This window comes from Xenopus tropicalis, chromosome 1 (assembly GCF_000004195.4).
Source record: "Xenopus tropicalis strain Nigerian chromosome 1, UCB_Xtro_10.0, whole genome shotgun sequence".
In the NCBI taxonomy this organism is placed as follows: Eukaryota; Metazoa; Chordata; class Amphibia; order Anura; family Pipidae; genus Xenopus; species Xenopus tropicalis.
In genome coordinates, this window is record NC_030677.2 from 163,378,480 (window position 1) to 163,398,421 (window position 19,942).

Genomic DNA, 19,942 nt, shown 5'->3' on the forward strand with positions numbered 1-19,942 from the left:
TAGTCAGCTTAATTTTACCTTTTCAGCTAATAATGAGAAAATAATTTTTGTGCTCTGGGGGTTAATGATATGTAACAGCAAGAACCGCTAATTGCATGTTGCAAACCATTCATCAAAATTCCCATCTGTGCGAGTTGATTATGTTTGCTAAATTATTGCTTTGAATTATCTTTTGTAAAGCAACTTTTGTAATTAGCAAGGCTCTCGTCTTGCTCTGGGGTTTCTATACAAGGATATTCAAAGTTTGGCCATTTCAGACAGCCTTCATTCAGTGTGTCAATTATAAAGATGCAGCATGTACTTTGCTTTCCCATTAGAAAAAAACATGCTTTCCTTTCTTTAGATACTCAATGTGAGAGGGAGCACTTCTCTGTGTTAATGGATCTCACTATCCTATGGCCTCTGTTGGCACCATAAATAAGATAAGTAACCTGCCATCTTGTTTGTTTGTGAGAAGGTCATTTTATTTCATCTTTCATAACCTACACAACAAGAGACCATAAACAACCAACATCTACTTCAGCAATGCTTGTAGCTGAAAGCTCAACAACATCTGGAGGCTAGGATGCAAGTTGCTCTTCCCTATGCCATACTAGTAGCGGTACTACTATTCCATACCTATTTTTGAGACATCTATAAACCTACTCTGGAATCTAGATGTGTGGCCCACTGTGTAACCTCGGAGAGATGCCTAGATTTGTAACCCACTCTGTAACCTTAGGGAGTAGATGTCTAGATGTGTGACCCACTGTGTAACCTTGGGGAGCAGTTGTCTAGATGTGTAACCCACTGTATAACCTTGGGAATAAGTGACTAGATATCTGTCCCACTGTGTAACTTCAGGGAGCAAATGTAGGGGAAGCTGCCAGTTGGTAAGGACAATTGAGGGTTCCTCTATGTTTAGAGCTGTTCGTAGCTGGTGGCTTTCTCTGTAGCTACTCCCTGAAGGTGCACTAGAGGCCACATCTTTAGAATAGAGACTCAGATACAAACTGCAATGCTGGTCACATGTTCTATGCAGATCGCTCAAGAGGGAGCTAGAAGCCTGTGTAGACTAGGATGATAGGATGATGTATCACTGTGGAGCAGTAATCTGGCAGCTGAAGCTTTGGGTGCTGGAACACCTTGTCCCTGTACTGAGCTATTAATCTAAGTGCAGTATCAGACGGATTGTGCACGTCTTAATCTGCTTTTTACTTGCAAACTAATCAAGTAGCACAGGAGCTACAGTAACAAACCTGCTTAAAAATTAGAAGAAGGTACTACCTAGATAAATGAACTGGGTATATTTTACAGGTAGATCTGCTAAAGTTTGTTTTAAAAAAGCGACAAACAGCAGCAACATAGAGGCATATACAACACTATACTCTGATTTACCCTTTCCTTCTCAGCCAAACTAATCGAGGATGTCTCCTCCCAAGGTGAAAGACCTGCGCAAAAAGGAGGTCAGTGGTCATGGAGCATACATTTTAAAGAGGCTGTTCCCCTTTAAATTAACTTTTAGTGTAATGTAGACAGCACTATTCTAAGGCAATCTGCAATGGGTCTTCGATTTTTTATTTATTTAGCTTTTGGTTTAGTAGCTCTCCAGTTTGGAATTTAAGCAGTTACCCTAGCAAACAAGCAATATAAATATAGATAGGAGAGTACCTAAATAGAAACATAAGTACGGTAATACAATGTAGCAATAACACCATTTTTGCAGCATCATGGAGCAATAGTTTATTGGCTGCCAGGATCAGTGACCCCCAATTGAAAACAGGAAAGAAGCAAATAAAGAACAACAATAATTTTAAAACTATAAAAAATGAAGAATACCAATTGAAAAAGTTGTTTAGAACAGGTTATTCTATAACATGCTAAAAGTTAAGGACAGTTAGCCATATGGATGAAAACAAGTGGGCATGGCCTGGATGGATTGGGGGAGTGGCATCAACTACCCTTATTTCATAACTGGAAATAATAGTAGGTATTAGTGTTTGCAAGCACCGACTGTGGCATGACATTTGAGTATAGGAGAAAGAAAACCATTTCTGCATTTGTAAGAGAGCTTAGACCTGTGAAAACTGCAGTGAATTCTACATCTGTTACCTTCCTCCAAATGTGAAACTAAAGATCTTAAAAGATCAGTAACACTATTTTATAACCCCTCAAAGCAACAGAAAGTTAAGCATCTGTAGATGGTACGTTCAGCTACTCGCTTTGCTTGTTTACAATTAAGTTTTGTAAATATGTTCACTGAGTATGATGACTGAAATATTAGAATACAAAGATATTACATATACAAGGTCCATATAAAGTAAAAATATGGCTTAGATTTTTGCTCCCAAAAGAAAACATACAATATAAAAGTGAAACAATAAAGGCAAAGGTAATCAAGTAAAAGGGAAAGTTAAAAAAAATAAAAATCAATGATAACAGAAGTAAGGAATTAAAGAAGATTTGCTTGTAGCGATTAGAGTAAATAATTTATTGAGCTTTCAATAACTAATAACAACAGTACCTAGGTCTCAGGATTGATATTGTTAGAGATTTTAGTGACACGGTTAGGGCGGGTCTGAGCTATTAGGCTGTAGGGGTGGCCAATTGAGCTTTTGTATGTAACCCCCAGATTTTATTGTGTTTTTCAAGGTTATTATCTAGTAAAGCAGGAAAAAAATGCATTTGTGGGATCTAGCGGAGTATTGTTAAAATTTGAGTGACCGACAAAGTGGGTGAAGTCCAGCTCAATCCTATAACTCAAAACGCTGCAGATAAAATGATGGTTTATAGTATTGTGCGTGCTGGGGGAAAGGCAAACATTAGATAGCCTGTTCAAGTTTTTGGTTTATTGGTATATAAAAGGTTTTGAATAAAATAGCTAAGAGTACTGGAAACATTTTATCCACCAAAGAAAATTTTGTAAAGTTCTTAGCCATCAGTCCAACCTTCAGTGAGTTTCCATAATGCTCAGACAGATAGAACTTCATGTACAAATGGGGCATACAGACTGTAGGTCTCACATATATGTGTTGGTGAAAACTGGGCAAACACTGGGTTCAGAAAAATGTGTTCAAATCAATTTTTTCATTATTCTCTGTCAATGTGGATGGAACAGGGCTAAAATAATTTAAACCAGCTCGCAACAGATTAAGGAGAAACATGAACACCTCCAGTTCAATCCCAGAAGCAATATGTACTTTCTGGCTGAATTAGTGCAGACATGCCTGTGTCCTTTATAAGATGTCCCTTAAGATACATTATAGGTTACCTTCAGTCAGCAAAAGAGTAAGCTTGCATGCAATGGGTATGAAACAAGAAGAGATGGCTGCACAAATCCATCTTACCTCTGCTTGAAAACTCTTCAGGACAGGAGTTACCATTTCTCTGATTTCCTGTAATTGAGCAACAAAATGATGATTAGGAAAGATGTTAGGTCAGAAGGGTCTGTAAGGGGGCAAGGGAGTATGGGAAATATAAATTAGCATAGGGAAAAAGGGAAAAAGGGAAAAAGTTATGTTGGCCAAGGTTGTCAAATAAGTGGATCTTTCCCCCGATATGCTGGGTTTATCAGATTATAATTGGATTACAATGTTGGAACTATGAGTCATCAGATTGAGGGCTGTGTCATTGGTTCAAATATCCCTATGACCAAAGTTTTATCACACGTGTATAAATATGATCAAGGTACCATGAACAAGATACCATTTTTCAGCCTCCAATTTTTTGCTCAATTCACAAGTTGTTTTCTGGAAAAATGTTATTTCCTGAAGTTCATGATAGCTTTACAACAAAAAGCGGATATGTGGTAGCCCCTATGTGGACTGGCAGCCTACAGGAGACTCTGTTTGGCAGTTACAACTGGTTTTTATGCAACAAAAACTTTCCTCCAAGCCAGGAATTGAAAAATAAGCAACTTTTGGGCCACTGGGAGCAACATACAAGGGGTTGGTGAGCAACATGTTGCTCCTGCGCCACTGGTTGGGGATCACTGTTTAAAATCTTGAGACCCATAACCCAAGATTATAGCTTCACTCTACCAACTCTCTGCATGGAAGATAATAACTGCTGTATAGATGTATATCCTATGTTGTCTATATTGAAGTACAGTGATAATCTCCAGTCTATGGCTCTCAAGTCTTTGTCTCACCTGGGATGGAAGTCATAGTTCATTAAGAGCTGAATACAACTGCTTTGTATTATAGAATTGAAACATCTAGCGATGCCCACAAAGGGCTTACCGATAAAATCGCAGATATGAACTAAGCAGCAAGTAAAAACACTTTATCATAGGATTATTCTATTATGCAATGTGCAGAGTTGCATCAGAAGCAATAAATACTCATACATATAAAATCATTTTCATAATCACACCCAGTCATTTTGAGGCTCTGCTGCTCATTTAGGGATGCTTGTATTGATGCATTTATACAAAAGTGAATATGCTATAGTACCTCTGGGACATTTTTCTTAAACTCACGGCTGAGTTCAATAAGCTGCTTGTGGGAATGTTCGCTCTCTTCCTGCCGTGCAGCCAGCTCCGACGCCAGGGAGTTCAGCTCTTTCTGCAGGAAGAAAAGAAGAGGGGTTGGATTTTTTTAATAATATACAAAACCCATTTTATGCCCAAGTCTACAAAACTGTCAATTCGGAGAGACAGACGAAAAAAAAAATTGACTGCGAGGATGAATTATTTAAGAAAAAAAACCTATGTATTCAATGCTAAATCATGGCAGCTTTTAAATAATAAGACGCTGCTGTAATCAATATCTCTCAGTAAAGTTTCTTTCAAAGGGGTTTTTAGAGTGGAGGTTACCGAGAACTTTTTTGTAGCGCTGCGAGATACAATATACTGTTCTCAGGAACCTAATGCATGGAACACTCTGCTGCCAGCCAACATATATCAACAGGAGGGAATGAATCCAGACCTGACTTACTTATGCTTAAGTGTTCATAAATAAGCTTTATAAAGATATATATGACTTTTTAATTTTAGAGCAATATTTGAAAGTGGAACTGCCCCCATTCTGTTAGCTGACCCTTCTACACTGAAGATTAAATCAAATACAGTTCACACTATGTGCACAACAGTATTAAGAGAAAATGACCCTTGCTTTGAAGTTAAGCAGGTTTTCTTTTTTTCGTCCTCATTCAAAAATAGGAGGAGTTTAAAGGAGAAGCAATGCTATTTTATTGCCAATAGATTAGTCACAATAGTGCTAGCTAGGATGCTATATTTATACAGTAGAATGCTTTTTTATACCTGAGTTAACAGCCCTAGAAGCTCACTTTGTTTAAGATAGCGGCTGCCATTTTAGCTTCACCTGACATCACTTCCAGGCAGCAGAATGCAGGCAGGGAAAAGCTATCAGCTCAGATTACAGAGGGGAGAAGGAGAAAACTGAGCAGGCTTGTGCCATGCCCTGAAGGATTTTGCAGACAACAGGAAGTCTGACACAGAAGATCATTTATACAGAATAAAATGAAAGAAATGTGGTGTTGCTTTTTAATGAGGACTTAGTGCAGCGTTTCTGTGAGTGCTTATGGCTGTATTTACATAGACCTTTTTTTATAAAGCTTACTTAGTTTTTACCTTTCCTTCTCCTTTAAAGGCAGTGGTGTACGTCAACAGTGCCAGCCCCCCCGCCCCACAGATCTCCCTGGCAGCAAAGCCCACCGGCTTCCTATGGCCCCATTGCCCTTACAGCTAGTTTGTGGGAAGTTAGGAGTGGGTCTGGGGAAGGGGGAAATTTATCCAGTAGACCCTGCCCGTCCATTGTGCCCTGGGCTCCCCCACAACTGTGGGGTCTGCTGAATTAGAAGATACATGTATATATCAAAAAAGTCTAAAAAAAAAAAAAGCCACACAGCAAACGCATCTAGAATTATTTAAACTATTCAAATGTAACACACAAAATCATGAATAACTGTTCAAAACTTTACCATTCATTTATGGCCATAAGCTAAGTTATGGTATTACCATTCATTTATGGCCATAAGCTAAGTTATGGTATTACCATTCATTTATGGCCATAAGCTAAGTTATGGTATTACCATTCATTTATGGCCATAAGCTAAGTTATGGTATTACCATTCATTTATGGCCATAAGCTAAGTTATGGTATTACCATTCATTTATGGCCATAAGCTAAGTTATGGTATTACCATTCATTTATGGCCATAAGCTAAGTTATTGGACTGCTAAATTGGCCACAGTCCGGTGTGAAAAGACTTACTCATTAAAGGTTTTTGCATCAACACAAACTCTTTTTACTTTTGTACAGTTAGGCTCAGCCCCACTTGGTCCTTCCCGCCTCCTATTCCGATTGTCCTGCATTTAAACCTATTGACACAGGGGAACCCTAGAGATGCCACCTTCAAACCAGGGATAGCTCAAGAGTTCCTACAGTGGCCTTCCTCAAATGCCGCAGCGCAGTTGCCCCATCTCTCTGCCCACCCCTACTACTGGCCTTTGCCCCACCACTGCCTGCTCACTGCCAGGTTGCCCAGGTTGTGCCATTTGTGAAAGGCACAGGGTCTTAAGGCACAATAGAAGCAGTGTGTGCAGATCACATGGTTCATTACAGCAACTCTACACAAACACACACTAAATGCATACCCTGGGCTTTATTACAAGCAGTTACCAGAAGCTCAGCAATCCTCACTGCTTTTTCATTGGAACTGTACTAAACACATCATTCAGTCATGCTGAAAGGTTTTCACACAGACAATAGATGAATAGAGCGAGTAAAGCTGGCCACACACACCGATATTATTGTACCAAACTAGGTTTCATAAGATTTTCAGTGCGTGTATGGTGGATTGATGAATCGACTGATATTGCAAAAGCCTTGGATATCGGTCATCTCTTTGATCGTGCAGGACAAGCGTTTAGGGCTGAATCGTCACCTAGGGGTAGAATTCCTATTGTTTCTTCCTCCATATCTGATGATTCAGCGCTGAAAATTAGTTTAGGGTATGGCCATCTAAATGTGCACCCTAAACAAATCCAAAAGACAAAATGGGCTAAACACAAAAGACATGCGAATGGGGACACACGAGAGAGGACACAACAAGCACAGCCCTGGTTACTGGATTCCAACATCGTCTGCCTCACCAATCAATTGAAGCCAGACACTGATCTGAAAAACATGATAAAGACTGAGGAAAATCAGGCAGCTGGGTTCAAAAAAGGACAGGAGGCAATCCAATTGTGTCATTCCGTCAGTCAGCTGATGCCCTATTCTTCCCATTATTTGCGTCACTATATTGCAGCCTGCATTCTATTAACTTCCAGGGCCTGCATTCCCTCTGCCTTCTCTGGGTTAGATAGATGCACATGCTTTTATAGTTGTATTTTTGTATATGTATATATATATATATATATATATATATATATATAGCTAATAAAAAGTGCAACCATTTGGGAGTTTTAAACTTAAAAAGAAAGCAATTTGCAGGTAAAACTCGTCCCTTTGTTAAATGTATATTGAAACAGTAGAATTTTTATTGAATCAGATAAAAGTGAGAGTAGGACTGGCCAGACCAGGGATGACTGATGTATATAAGGGGATGACTGCAATATCAGGACAAACAATATTGAATCTATGTACTCAATCACTAGACCACCAACTACATGAGTATCAGGTAAAAGTTTTATTGAAACTTGATTAAAATGTGCTTGATGCGTTTCATGTCTTGCACTTAGTCATAAGCAAGAGACCATCTCAGTGTATCCGACTTTTAAGGGAGGAATGTTGAAAAATTGCACCCCCAGTCTCCGCCTACATTGTTCAGCATTAACCCCGTTACAAATAGCACTGATAAGCTCAAACAATATAATAATAATATTCATTTGATACTCAGTATAACTACTGCTGCAAATAAATAAATGTGCATTATATACTCATATATATTCAAATATTCAGACCCTTAAGTAATTCACAACTATTTAATTTCCTTAGCCATACACATTTTTAGGAATTCTGTCATGATTTTATGGTATGCTTTTTATTTCTAAATTACACTGTTTACATAGCAAATAATTCACTCTGCCATTTAATGTATTTTTTTTAGCTGTAATATTGGTGTGTAGGCGCCATCTCAGTGCATTGTGTCTGAGTCTGAGCTTTCAGAAGGAGCCAGGGCTACACATTAGAACTGCTTTCAGGTAACCTATTGTTTCTCATAATCCCATGTAACTGGAGGAGTCCCAAGCCAGACTTGGATTTTTTACTATTGAGTGCTATTCTAATATCTACTGGGAGCTTCTATCTTGCATTCCCATTGTTCTGCTGATTGGCTGCTGGGAGGGGGGTGATATCACTCCAACTTGCAGCTCAGCAGTAAAGTGTGACTGAAGTTTATCAGAGCACAGTTCACATGGTTGTGGCACCCTGGGAAATTAAGAATATGGCTAGTGCAGCGTGCGTGGAATTTTAAAAATGAATTAAAAAAATTCTGTTTGCACTTTTAAAAACAGATTTCAATGCAGGATTCTGCTGGAGAAGCTCTATTTATTTCATTGTTTTGAAATAAAAAAACATGACATGACAGTATTCCTTTAAATTCTACTTTTCAACCAGCCCATAATTATAAACTTACTTTAAAAAAATCAAATCCATGGCTCTAAAACAACTTCAGATACATATTCTGTATCTATGCATTTGCAACATTCTTGCTACACTGTTATTATCCACTGTCTCTAACAACAATTTAGAATAGATACATGAAAGTTAAACTTAGCATGATACAGCAAACTGGGAATTTAACCCCTTCGGCACTCTTGTATCTAGATAGAATATCCAACGCACTTCCATCTTATGTAATGAACAAATGATCTACTCCTCTTGGTGGTAGTACAACTTTATCTATCCCCTGTACCCTTAATTTCTCCACCTACACATTTGGCAAAATGTTTTCCTACTGCAACCTATTGATTTAAATTCGAAATGTTAAACACATGCTCCCTAATACTTTTAAAGTGCGTGTGGTGCATCCAACATACTGTACGCCACAATTTATGCTTCTTAATAAATATAATACATAAGTGGTATTACAATTTAGGGTCATTCAAATTTTCATTTAGCGACCCTATACCCACTACAACTGGTCTACTGACTGGGGGACCACCACCTTTATGGACCTTTGGTAGGTGCCTTGATTGTATCGTTGTACACATTATCCTTCAGGCCCTCCTTTGTTGGATCTCCTAAGAGCTTTTGATAGGTATTCACATCTGATAAATGGCACATTGCCTCCTGATAATGATAGCATCTAAAGGCAAGGACACATTGATTGGATCTCTGCTATCATGGGCGACAAACCACTCTGAAAAGGCTTTCCACCGGCAACAATAGGAGTGGTCGGTGAAAAGCTCTTTGCATTGCTTCATTTTCCAAAATCACGTGAAGTTGCCTGCAGAAGGAAACTTTTTACAGCTTCGAATTACCAAAGCAATGTGAAGGCCTTTTTCAAGTGGTTAGTTGCCCCAAATAGATCTCTGCTATCGTGGGCAACCAACCGCTCCATGAGGCATCAGCCTAAAGCTGGCCTACACGCACTGACATGATATTCGGTCCATGTATGGTGGATTAATAAGACAGCTGATTCCACAAAAGCTTTGGATATTGGTCGTCTCAGCGATCAGTCAGGACAAAAGATTTTGATCGGGTGCCGTTGAAGGTGCCCAAGCAAAATCTGCATTCAGAGCTGAGTCGTTAGATAGAGGTAGAATCTCTTATGAAGATTCAGCCCTGAACTTTAGTGGAGGGTACAAGTTCAAGTACAATTATACTGTGTATGGCCACCTGAATGTCAGTGGAGAGTGGGAACGATCTTTCATGTGAACAATGCTTGCAAGAAAAATCATAATTGTTAGGTGTATGGCCACCTTAAGGGATGTGACAGACGGGAAGATTAGCCACCGCGTGACAAATCTCCCTTGTCACGGGCAAATAATCTACCCAAAAAGCCATTCCACTGGCTAGAACGAAAATCGCCGGTGGGATGGCAGACGCGGTGCCGAAATCGAGAAGTTTCCTCTCAAGATTTCGGCAAATCGCCGCATATGCCATCCCACCGGCAATTTACATTCTAGCCGGTGGGATGGCATTTCGGGAAGATTAGTCATTAGACAACCAACAAACCCCCTTTATATGCTTGTCCCACTTCTACAGTATCATAATTCTTAATTAATTAATTCATAATTTCTTTATAATACTACCCCTACAAAGAGTTGGATAAACACTACACTTATCTTATTAACAATCCCTGTTTTGTTTGAAGAATGTCTGAAAGTCTTAAATCCTGTCAAGTGCAATCATTTTTACTCTTTATTTTTATATATATATATATACACACACACACATACGATAAGAATCTCATAGAAGAGGTGCACACTCTATTAAAAAATCTTTTATTGATTCAGCATGAAGTCAACATTTCTGTGTTTTCCTTAAACCAAGACATATTGCCAGTAACAACACTTACTAACAAATACATAATTTAAAACACAGTAAAACGCCACCCATCTTATAAAATATCCAGTTTCAGAGCTCAAACTCCAAGATTAAGACTTCCAGTCAGCCTCTTAACGGCAAGGTAAATCCAAAACCTACACCCAAAAAGAGCAGGTGAGATAGGTCTCATGGAGCATTTAGCCACAGATCCTTCAATACAACATTGCCTTGTGAAGGCATGGACCTAAGGCTGATGTCACACCGGCATATTCTTGGCAAGCCGAAAAACGCTTGCCGAGAATACACCCCGCTACTGTAAATTTAGCCTACCTTGTGCCTGCTCCCGAATGAATAAAATATGCTCAAGTGCAGGCACATTTAGCCCATATTCCCGAAAAACGTGAGACTTCATATTTTCGGTGGATATCGGCTACATGTTCCTGCACCCAAGCGTATTTCATTCATTCGGGTGCAGACACAGGTAGGAGCGTATGGCGCTATTTTTGGCAAGTGTTTTTTGGCTTGCCATACGCTAAGTGTGGCATTAGCCTAAGAAAGCCATGCCTCAGTTTGCCAGCAATTGAATAAATAGTAGCTGCTGCCATTGACCAGAGCTAATGTCTGTGCTATCAGAAGTCAGAAGCTGGAAGAAAGAAACACAAACACAGACACAAACATCTGATTCCACAGTGTTAAAAATCAGATTATAATTGCTTCTGAATCACTGATAGTCTGAACAATTATAGCATTTACCATCGCTATTAAGCCCAGACCAATTATAGAGAATGCAAGAGAACAATTAAAGGGCAATATCATTTCTTGCATATAATTTAAGGGCTTCTTACAGTGTGCCTTGTGGTTAATAACAGAGTAATTATCTATAGTGGGCCTCTCTAGCAGGATGTATTCAGGACAGATGCAGCCTGAAGATTGTTCATAGACCCCAACCTGCCCGAGTTTCCATAGACTTATTTGTGTAGCATTATCTACTTAATAATCTTACCTGATATTTGGGATCACCATCCCATTGATTTACCCTTATTTAACCCTCTCACACGGCATAGATGCTCCGTAGAATCAAAATAGTAGGGTTAAATATCCTTGTCAAGTTTTGGAGATTTCAGAATTGTCTACAACAATGTGCGTCAAATCCCTACTATAGTTTATATAAACAAAGCTGCTGTTGGCAGTGGGCGCTATTGGGTTAATTCAAAGCTGCGGTGTAGCTATTTAAATTGAAAAAAAAAGAGAAAAGGCACAGGTTACATAGCAGATTGCCACTGTATTGTACAGAGTGTATCTGTTATCTGCTATGTAACCTGTACCTTTTCTCCTTTTTCCTAACTTGAATGGCTGCCCCTATGACAACACAGCAGTTTATTTATATTAACTATAGTTGAGTTTCTGAAGCAAATGTGAAACTTATACCAGTGCAGGGCAACAATACATTATATTTTAATTACCAAAAAACACTTAATTTTTTTGGTGTTACTGTTCCTTTAATATACAAATGTATTTTCCATGTTGACTGAAATAACACACCACACAAGGCATTAAATCACTGCCAAAGCTCAGCAATTTTAAAGATATATGAAGATGGCATCTGCTTTTGGGAACAAACCAAAGAACTACTGGCTAGGAAGCCAACACTACCCTATTGGCCATCCAAGCCTGTCACTGCCAACATGAGAGGGGATACTGTCCAAGTCTGGGTCTAAATCTATAATTAAGCCTATTGTATGTCATTGCAGCTTTTTATTTTATTTATTAAAGAAACTACAAACATTCCTAAAACCTAAAGTTTAAACAAAAGACACAAAATGAAAACAATGAGGTTATAATACATACATGTCAAACACAAGGCCCGCGGGCCAAATCCGGCCCGCCAGGCCTTGCAATGTGGCTCGCACCGCGCTGTCATCACTGCACGCACGCGCAAAAACATACCATCTTCGTCAGCGCCAGTGGCTCCTTCTCTCTTATGCCGCGGCAACAGGCCCTTTTTATAAGGTTGCGCCCGTGCGTATGACGTCAAACGTCAGCGACGAGGCGCAACCTTATAGTAGTGCCTGTTCCCCCGGCATAAGAGAGAAGGAGCCGCCGACATCACTGGTCTGTTGGGGGTACTTTCTGTGGGGGCTCTGTGTGTGCGGGCTGGCTACTGTCTATGGGGGGTACTGTGTATGATGAGGCAATTGGGGGTACTTATTTTTGGGGGCACTGTTTATGGGGGCAATTGGGGGTACTTTGTATGGGGGTTCAGTAAACCATTCGGCCCGCCATTTAGGCTGGATTTTAGATTTTGGCCCCTTCTCTGATTGAGTTCGACACCCCTGTTATAATAGCTCAGCTGGACTTTACACTAGTGGAACATCAACGCACTGGGCTTTACTTTTACAGCAGAGAAGTACTTTATTATGATTATTATCTGTGAAATAGGACATTGTAACATATTTTATCTTTTTCATTACAATTTAAATTTCTGAATCCACAGCTCTAGGTGCAACGCAATTGCGTCAAGAGCAACATCCCTTTGTGACTGCAAACTCTGGGAAATATGTTGCACTGTGAAAAAAAGCGTGCTATGAGTTCTCAAAATTGCACTTGTGGACATATATGTGCCCTTCGGTCAGGCACTTCCCTCAGGGATAGTAGAACTGGAAGTCCATGGCTAGTGTGCCTAAAGTAAGCAATAAGAAAGAACATTCAAATATAGGCAAAGGTTAGAGGGGCAAAAAGTCATTGAACTTGGATTCAGGCATGTCATCAGGACAGGCAGTAAAATGCAAAATGCAAAGATAATGCAGAGATGATGCAGAGGTCAGGACAGGCAGCAGACAGTTATAGCTAATCTTGCCGCCTCCCTATGCACCAACCTGCAAAGTGTGAAGAGAATATTCAATATATTATAATGCTCATTCAAAAACACTACAAGCATGGGATCCGTTATCCAGAAACCTGTTATCCAGAAAGCTCCAAATTACAGAAAGGCCATCTCCTACAGAGACTTTAGTTTAATTAAATAATTCAGATATTTAACAATTATTTATTTTTTCTCTTTAATAATAAAAACGTGTCTTGAAAAACGTGTACTTAATCCTACCTAAAATATAATTAATCCTTATGAGTGCCCAAACAATCCTACTGGGTTTACTTAATGTACAAACATTTTTTAGTAGACTAAATAATCTAAGTCTAATGTATGAAGATTCAAATTATAGAAGAACCTCTTAACCAGAGAACCCCAGGTCCAGAGCATTCTGGATAACAGGTCCTAATCCTGTATTATGTCAGGCAGCACCTAAACACTACCCTAAAGGTGGCCATACACTGTAAGATCCACTCATTTGGCAAGGTCAGTAAGTGAGCAGATCTTCTCTTGATATGCCCACCTACGGGTGGGTGATATCGGGCTAATTTGATCATATGGCCCCTCCAGGGCTGGGCGGGGGGAGGAGCTCATGAGGGCTGGGGCCCAACAGGATTTTTGCTGCTGTCACGCTGGCCTATTTCATCCCTGGGGGTTAATGGGACACTAATTGTAGGGCAACTACTGGCTGTGGACAGGCCATATTTATTGGTGGTGGGCACAGGGCAAATAGATAAATATATATATTATATATACACACACAAACATACATACATATAGATCTTATCCTGTTCCTAAAGTGGTTTTAGCTCTTAGCAGGTACTGGTTGTTCTACAACTACAACATATGTTCACGCAGAAAGGGTAGTGCTACTTTATAAAAACCTAATTACATTGTATTTTGTAACATAACAGCTAGAGAGCCAGGGGTGGGTCAGTCCTGCTATGTAGCAAATACCTTTCTCAGTGGAAGATCCATGTGTTGTTTTAAAGCCCTGTAACTTAAATAACGGCGTAACGCTGGATATACCCTTCAATATATGTACATGTACATTATTAATTTAATAGCCATGCATTTCTTTCATACAAATATATATTTCCCTCAGTAAATACACTTTTACACTGGTTTGCCCAGGCTGTGCAAGTAATTTCTCAGCTCCAGACATGGCTAATCATTATTACCTGGCATTAATTAGCAAATCACGACCTGCGTACACCAATCTGCTGTTAAATGTAACCTAATTGGCACATTAGCAATTAGTGGTGAAGATCAAAGCATATCACACGCAAACATTTTGTAGCGCTGCAAGCATCACGACGCCTGATGTAAGGAGGCTCAAACAATCACCGATATTGCAGATATAATTGGCCGCATTAGCCTGCTAATGTAAATGACCCCAGGGAGGGAAGGGGATGTCTGCAGCCTCAGAACCATGCCACATGTTTGGTGTAGCATACAGAACTAGTGATCATTTATCTATACAGAGAGAGGCACACAAACACTAATAGCAAACAAATGCAAACACAGTAGAAGATGTCAGAAACCAAGAACCGCAACTGGGAAAATATACACGTAGCTGATCAGGAAAATGCTCGATGTAACACTTGTCAGGCAACAAAGGTGTTGCTTGTCCTTACTCTAAATGTCTTTCAGGGTCCATTTTAAATAACGTCACACATGGTGTAAAGCTGGGCATACATGGCGCAATCCGCTTGTCTGGTGAGGTCGCCAAACGAGCGGTTTGTCTCCACATGTGACCACTTACGGTGGGCGCTATTGGGCTAATTAATTTTGGCCATAGTGCCAAACAATCAAATTAAAACGGTATATGGTTCATCGGAACCCGAGGACCGCATCAACCGATCAAGCTGATGCCGTCCCAGACATAGGCCAGATATTGGTCAGGTAGGCCCATCCAGGGTGCCCGTTCATGGGCATATAAGCTGCTGGATTGGTCAGAAGAACCCAAATTGGCAGCTGAAAGCTGGCTGTGTATGGCCACCTTAAAGTGATACTGACAGCCAATTGAATTTTTTTTTACACCTGCTGCCTGTGTTTTAGTTTGTATCACCTTTAAATTCCTTATAAACTAAATATGCAAAGTTCTTTCACTACATAATTATGGTACCACAATTACAGACCCACGGAGCAGCCATGTTTGTTCCCCTCTTCTGGGTTTTAATTTAAATGCCTCCCAAGTGAATAAATATGCCCAATCACTAACCTGCAATGCCCCTTCTGCTTTCAGCCGGTGTGTGACAAGCTCAGCTCCGTTGTCTATGTGTAATTGGGAGAGGGGAGGGAGAGCCCCTAGAAGCAGGCAGGCATGGGAAAGCTTAAGCTGGCTTGCTATTTAATTCTTCGTGGGAAGAGCAGAGAGGGGGCACAGCCCTTTAAAGTAGGCAGGCAATGGAAAGATCAAGCCTGCCTGCTATCTAGTTTACAATGCGTGTGAGGAGCGAGTGAGGGAGGGGGAACTCATTGAAGCAAACGGCAAGCTGAATCCTCTCAGTTGACGTAGTCCTTCTGACAGATTGAGAAGCTACAGTCGGACTGTCAGATGGTCATGTTTACGATCTTCAGTAAGATTTATGTAGAGAAACAGGACTTTTAGGAAAAAACAGTCAACATGACCTATAGGTAGGTTTGGAAGTAGGTTCATATTTTCAAAAGAAATTTTTTGGTGTCAGTATCACTTTAAGACTTTCTAGAAAAAGTCTGACAGACAATATCAGATATTAAATATCTGATATTTTTATTTTATACTCTCCAACATTTACTTAAAACTGTAGTATTGTGTGCTGCAGACCCATAAAACTCTCAAAGGAGAATAAAACCGTGAAAATAGATATGGCTAGAAATGGCTTACTGCACAAAAGTTCAGCATTTCTATAACAGTAATGATTCAAGCCTTCAAAGAGCTCCCCATTTGTTGGAGGTGTCAATAGGGTTGCCACCTCTGCTGGCAACTGTCGCCGGGCATGGGGGCCGGAAGTGATGTCATTGGGTGGGGGAAAGGCGGGGCCGTGACGTCGCTGGGGTAGGGAAGAGGCAGGCCGTGTCACTGTTGGGCGGGGCTATGATGTGGTGATCAAGCAGAAAATGCACTGATTTCTAAATTGTAATGTAATGTGAATCTTAATTAGCCACTTATTAGACTTGCTTCACAATCTTTAAATTCTAAATATACAGTATATTGTGAGTTGGTCCCTAAGCTCAGTAACTGACAGCAGCACAGAGCATGTGCAGTGAATCAGCAGAAAAGAAGATGGGGAGTTACTGGGGGCATCTTTGGAGGCACAGACCTTCCCTGCTAAAGGGCTGTCGGTGCCTTGGGCTGGTACAGATGTCCAAATGTACAGCATTTATGCCCTACTTCTTTGTTAAGCTTTATTTCTCCTTTAAATGCTCCTTTAAGTGTTCGTAGGCAGGATCATATTCAGAATGTACATTTGTGCCCTTTTTAAGTACCAGCACGCCCAATGAGGGTGAACAAAAAAAACTAGCCCTCTTACAGCAATCCCAGAGACCCACCTCAATGGTGGTCCTGTTCCTAGAAACTCACCTGATATAGGGGTGCAGAGATTTAGTACAGCTTGCACTGCTCTTTTTTTGTTTTAAAGAGTAATATTGGAAGGTATGCTGCCCCATGAATAAAATGTGCATTTGGGAGAGGGTAGAATACAGTGGTATGGGAAGGGCCATACATAGAATATGTGTGGATAGCATACCTTACACTGTTCTTATTTTATAAAGGACAGTGTCAATTCTATAAGGTCATTTCTTCCAAAGGTGGGTTTAGGGTGGATATGATAGTTAGGGAGAGTACGGGTGTGACCTGGATGGAATAGGGTCATTCATTTTGAATGCTAGCATTTTGTAAAACAGCAGTAAGAAATGAGCAGTCAGTTCATCAGTCATTTGCAGTTACAATAAATATATGTCTGGAAGCTCTATATAACTATTATAACACAGATCTTTATATATAGCATATTTAAAACAGAGGCCATCAGCCTAATATCCTTTAATAGCCCCCTCCCTGCACACACTCCTAGTAATGTACACGCCCATACCATGATATAGATGTCTAGCACCAGTATCATCCCAAACACCCTCTGGCATGATTTAAGAAATTCTTTTTGTAAAACAGTGTTTGAGATAAAGCTTAAAGCTATGTGCAACTCAATAGGAATAGATTTTAGCTTAACCAATAAAGACCATAACATGAAAGATTATTTAAAGTTTTTAGAAACTAGCAGCAAATAAATTCTGTAGCCATTTCTCCAATTGTGTTCAACGGCTGATATATATGGTTAAAATACACTTATTATAGACGTGTCAGACTTGCTACTTACCAGGAGTACTGAACTACAACCTCCCGCACTTGGCTAGATGCAGTGAGAACCCAGAGAGAGAACCACAGACAACATTTCAGATCTGTGTAATTGATACAGTGTCAGACTGGGATGGCAGGGGACATTAAAAAAAAACTAAGACCTTAAGCCTTGGTATCCTGGTGGGTATATAACTGGGTATATAATTGTCCTAATAGATCAATGTGGTAGACCAACATCAGCAAAAAGAAAAAAGGGCCACCGACCCACATGGCCAACCCAGAACTGCGTATGAAAAACTGAAACCACGTAACTGAATAGTTATTCCAGTCCTGTAGTCTAGAGCTTTCTGGATAATGGGTTTCGAGTAATGAATCCCACACTTCTACCATTCTTCTATGGAAAATAAAGTACTGGCTGTAGTTAGGTGTTCCTAACAGGGCCTGAGTCTGAATTAATAAAGATAAGTAAATATAACCTAAATTCATTGTTCCATTAGATTCATGTCTGTTAATATATTAATTGAGGAACACTGAATTAGGTTGAAAAACGGATCAGTATAAAAAGCATTTGGTATCATTGTGCGCCTGAGAGAACATAAATCTGCAAAAAAATATCTTGTTAATAACAGTTTAACTAAATCCAAAATAGACAGAGAAGTGATTGATTGCATTCCATTAAATACAGAGGTCTGGAAAATAATGAAGTATCGGGCTGCGGATGATGCGAGATGCACACAAAGACCAAGATGTGTCTTTTAAAGGTTCTCAATAATAGCATGGATGCAGATGGTTTTATATTTTTTGTTTTGCATCTAATTGCAATCAACAGCAGACATCTGACACATTGACAGCATCAGCAAAATTGCTGCTGAGAGCACAGAATCTTTGTCTAAAAATAATCAGACATTCTGTACACCACTGTTTGTTATAATGGTAATCGATGCTGGAGGCTTTGAATTCCATCAATGTATAGATCTGTTCTGTTCTGCCTGGTGATTGTGTTCTGCACACACATACTCTCTGGGTTGAAGGCAGAGGCAGACGCACTGTGTGATTAAGATAAGCTCAGATTCTTTTCATACATTCCTTATCAGTTCTAATTCTCCACCAGGCAGAGATGTTTTGCAGCGGTTAAAGATTAGTTCAGCTTCTCAGACGCCAAATCTGAGGGGTATTGATCAATAAATCAAATCAGGGGCAATCAATGGCCCAATAAGGAGAGTCTAGCCAATGCATTATTAGTGGCGCCCACAGACCAAGAGCTTTCATCAAAACATTGCTTTTTTGGCTCCAATCCAGCAGCTGGTCTGGCTAATAGACTCCCACAGCAGTTGAGCTCCATCCCAGCAGAAGAGCAATAAATTTCTCATCAAACAGCCGATAGAGAAACAAGATGAACATCTGTTTTGCTGCAATGAAACCCCCGTGTTCTTCAGAATAACACACTACCTGCAAACCAGGTCTGACAGACCACCCCAAAGGCAGAATTCGCTTCCACCGAGCGCGGCTCTTTTCATTCGCTGGTTATTTCAATCCTTTAATTTAAGGTGACTTTGTATTCTTCACAGCTGCCTGTGCAGCTTTATCAAAACATATTCCGGCTCAGTCAATATTAAGAACCATCCAGGGATCCCATACTATGAAGGCAATTTTATAATACCCATTATGTGGCAATGCAACTTCATTAAAAGCTGTTTATCCCCTCTAACTATTTTAAAGCACTATTCCTCAGCCATGAAGGATAGTCTTCCCGAAGACCCAAGACTGCAAGAGCTTTTTTTTCTCCCAAAGAGAATCTCCTTGCAATATGTCTTTCTCTGCAAGACAAGAAATCGCTGGGCTTTATTTAAGAAGTAAGCGTGGAAGATTTTTACAGTCATATGAATAGTACTTACGGCTGGGCTCTCTGTAACCTTAAAAGTGCCACAAATCTCTGCCTTTTCTCTGAGCGGTGACTTAGAAGCTGAGACATATATCAAACTGCTGTCAGATAAGCTTCCAGTCTGTTCGCTCAGGTTTAATCTGATTCCTGAATGCTGAGCAGCAAAAGAAGAAAGACCACCATTCTCAGTTTCTTTTTTAACCATAGTGTCCCTTCTTAATTTCCCAAAATGTGTTTAATTGCAAAGCTTTAATAAGGTTTACGAGGCCGGCCTTAACGGATATTTGTTATTTGAAATATAAAGATTAATATTATGTATGGCAGAAAAAATGTTCGTAGAGAACCTCTGTCACCTGCTTTCCCGCATCCCCTGGTGACTTGAATGGAATTGTATAGAAGTATAAGTTTTAATGCTT

General features: G+C 39.9%; 1 protein-coding gene across 1 annotated transcript in view; it reads right to left on the reverse strand.

The window, feature by feature from the left end:
* The window catches only part of cux2 (cut like homeobox 2), a 202,566-nt gene that overhangs the window by 103,826 nt on the left and 78,798 nt on the right, over positions 1 to 19,942 (reverse strand). The window contains 2 exon segments of the mRNA NM_001134814.2: positions 3,327 to 3,374; positions 4,434 to 4,544. Coding sequence (NP_001128286.2) covers positions 3,327 to 3,374; positions 4,434 to 4,544 — 159 coding nt within the window.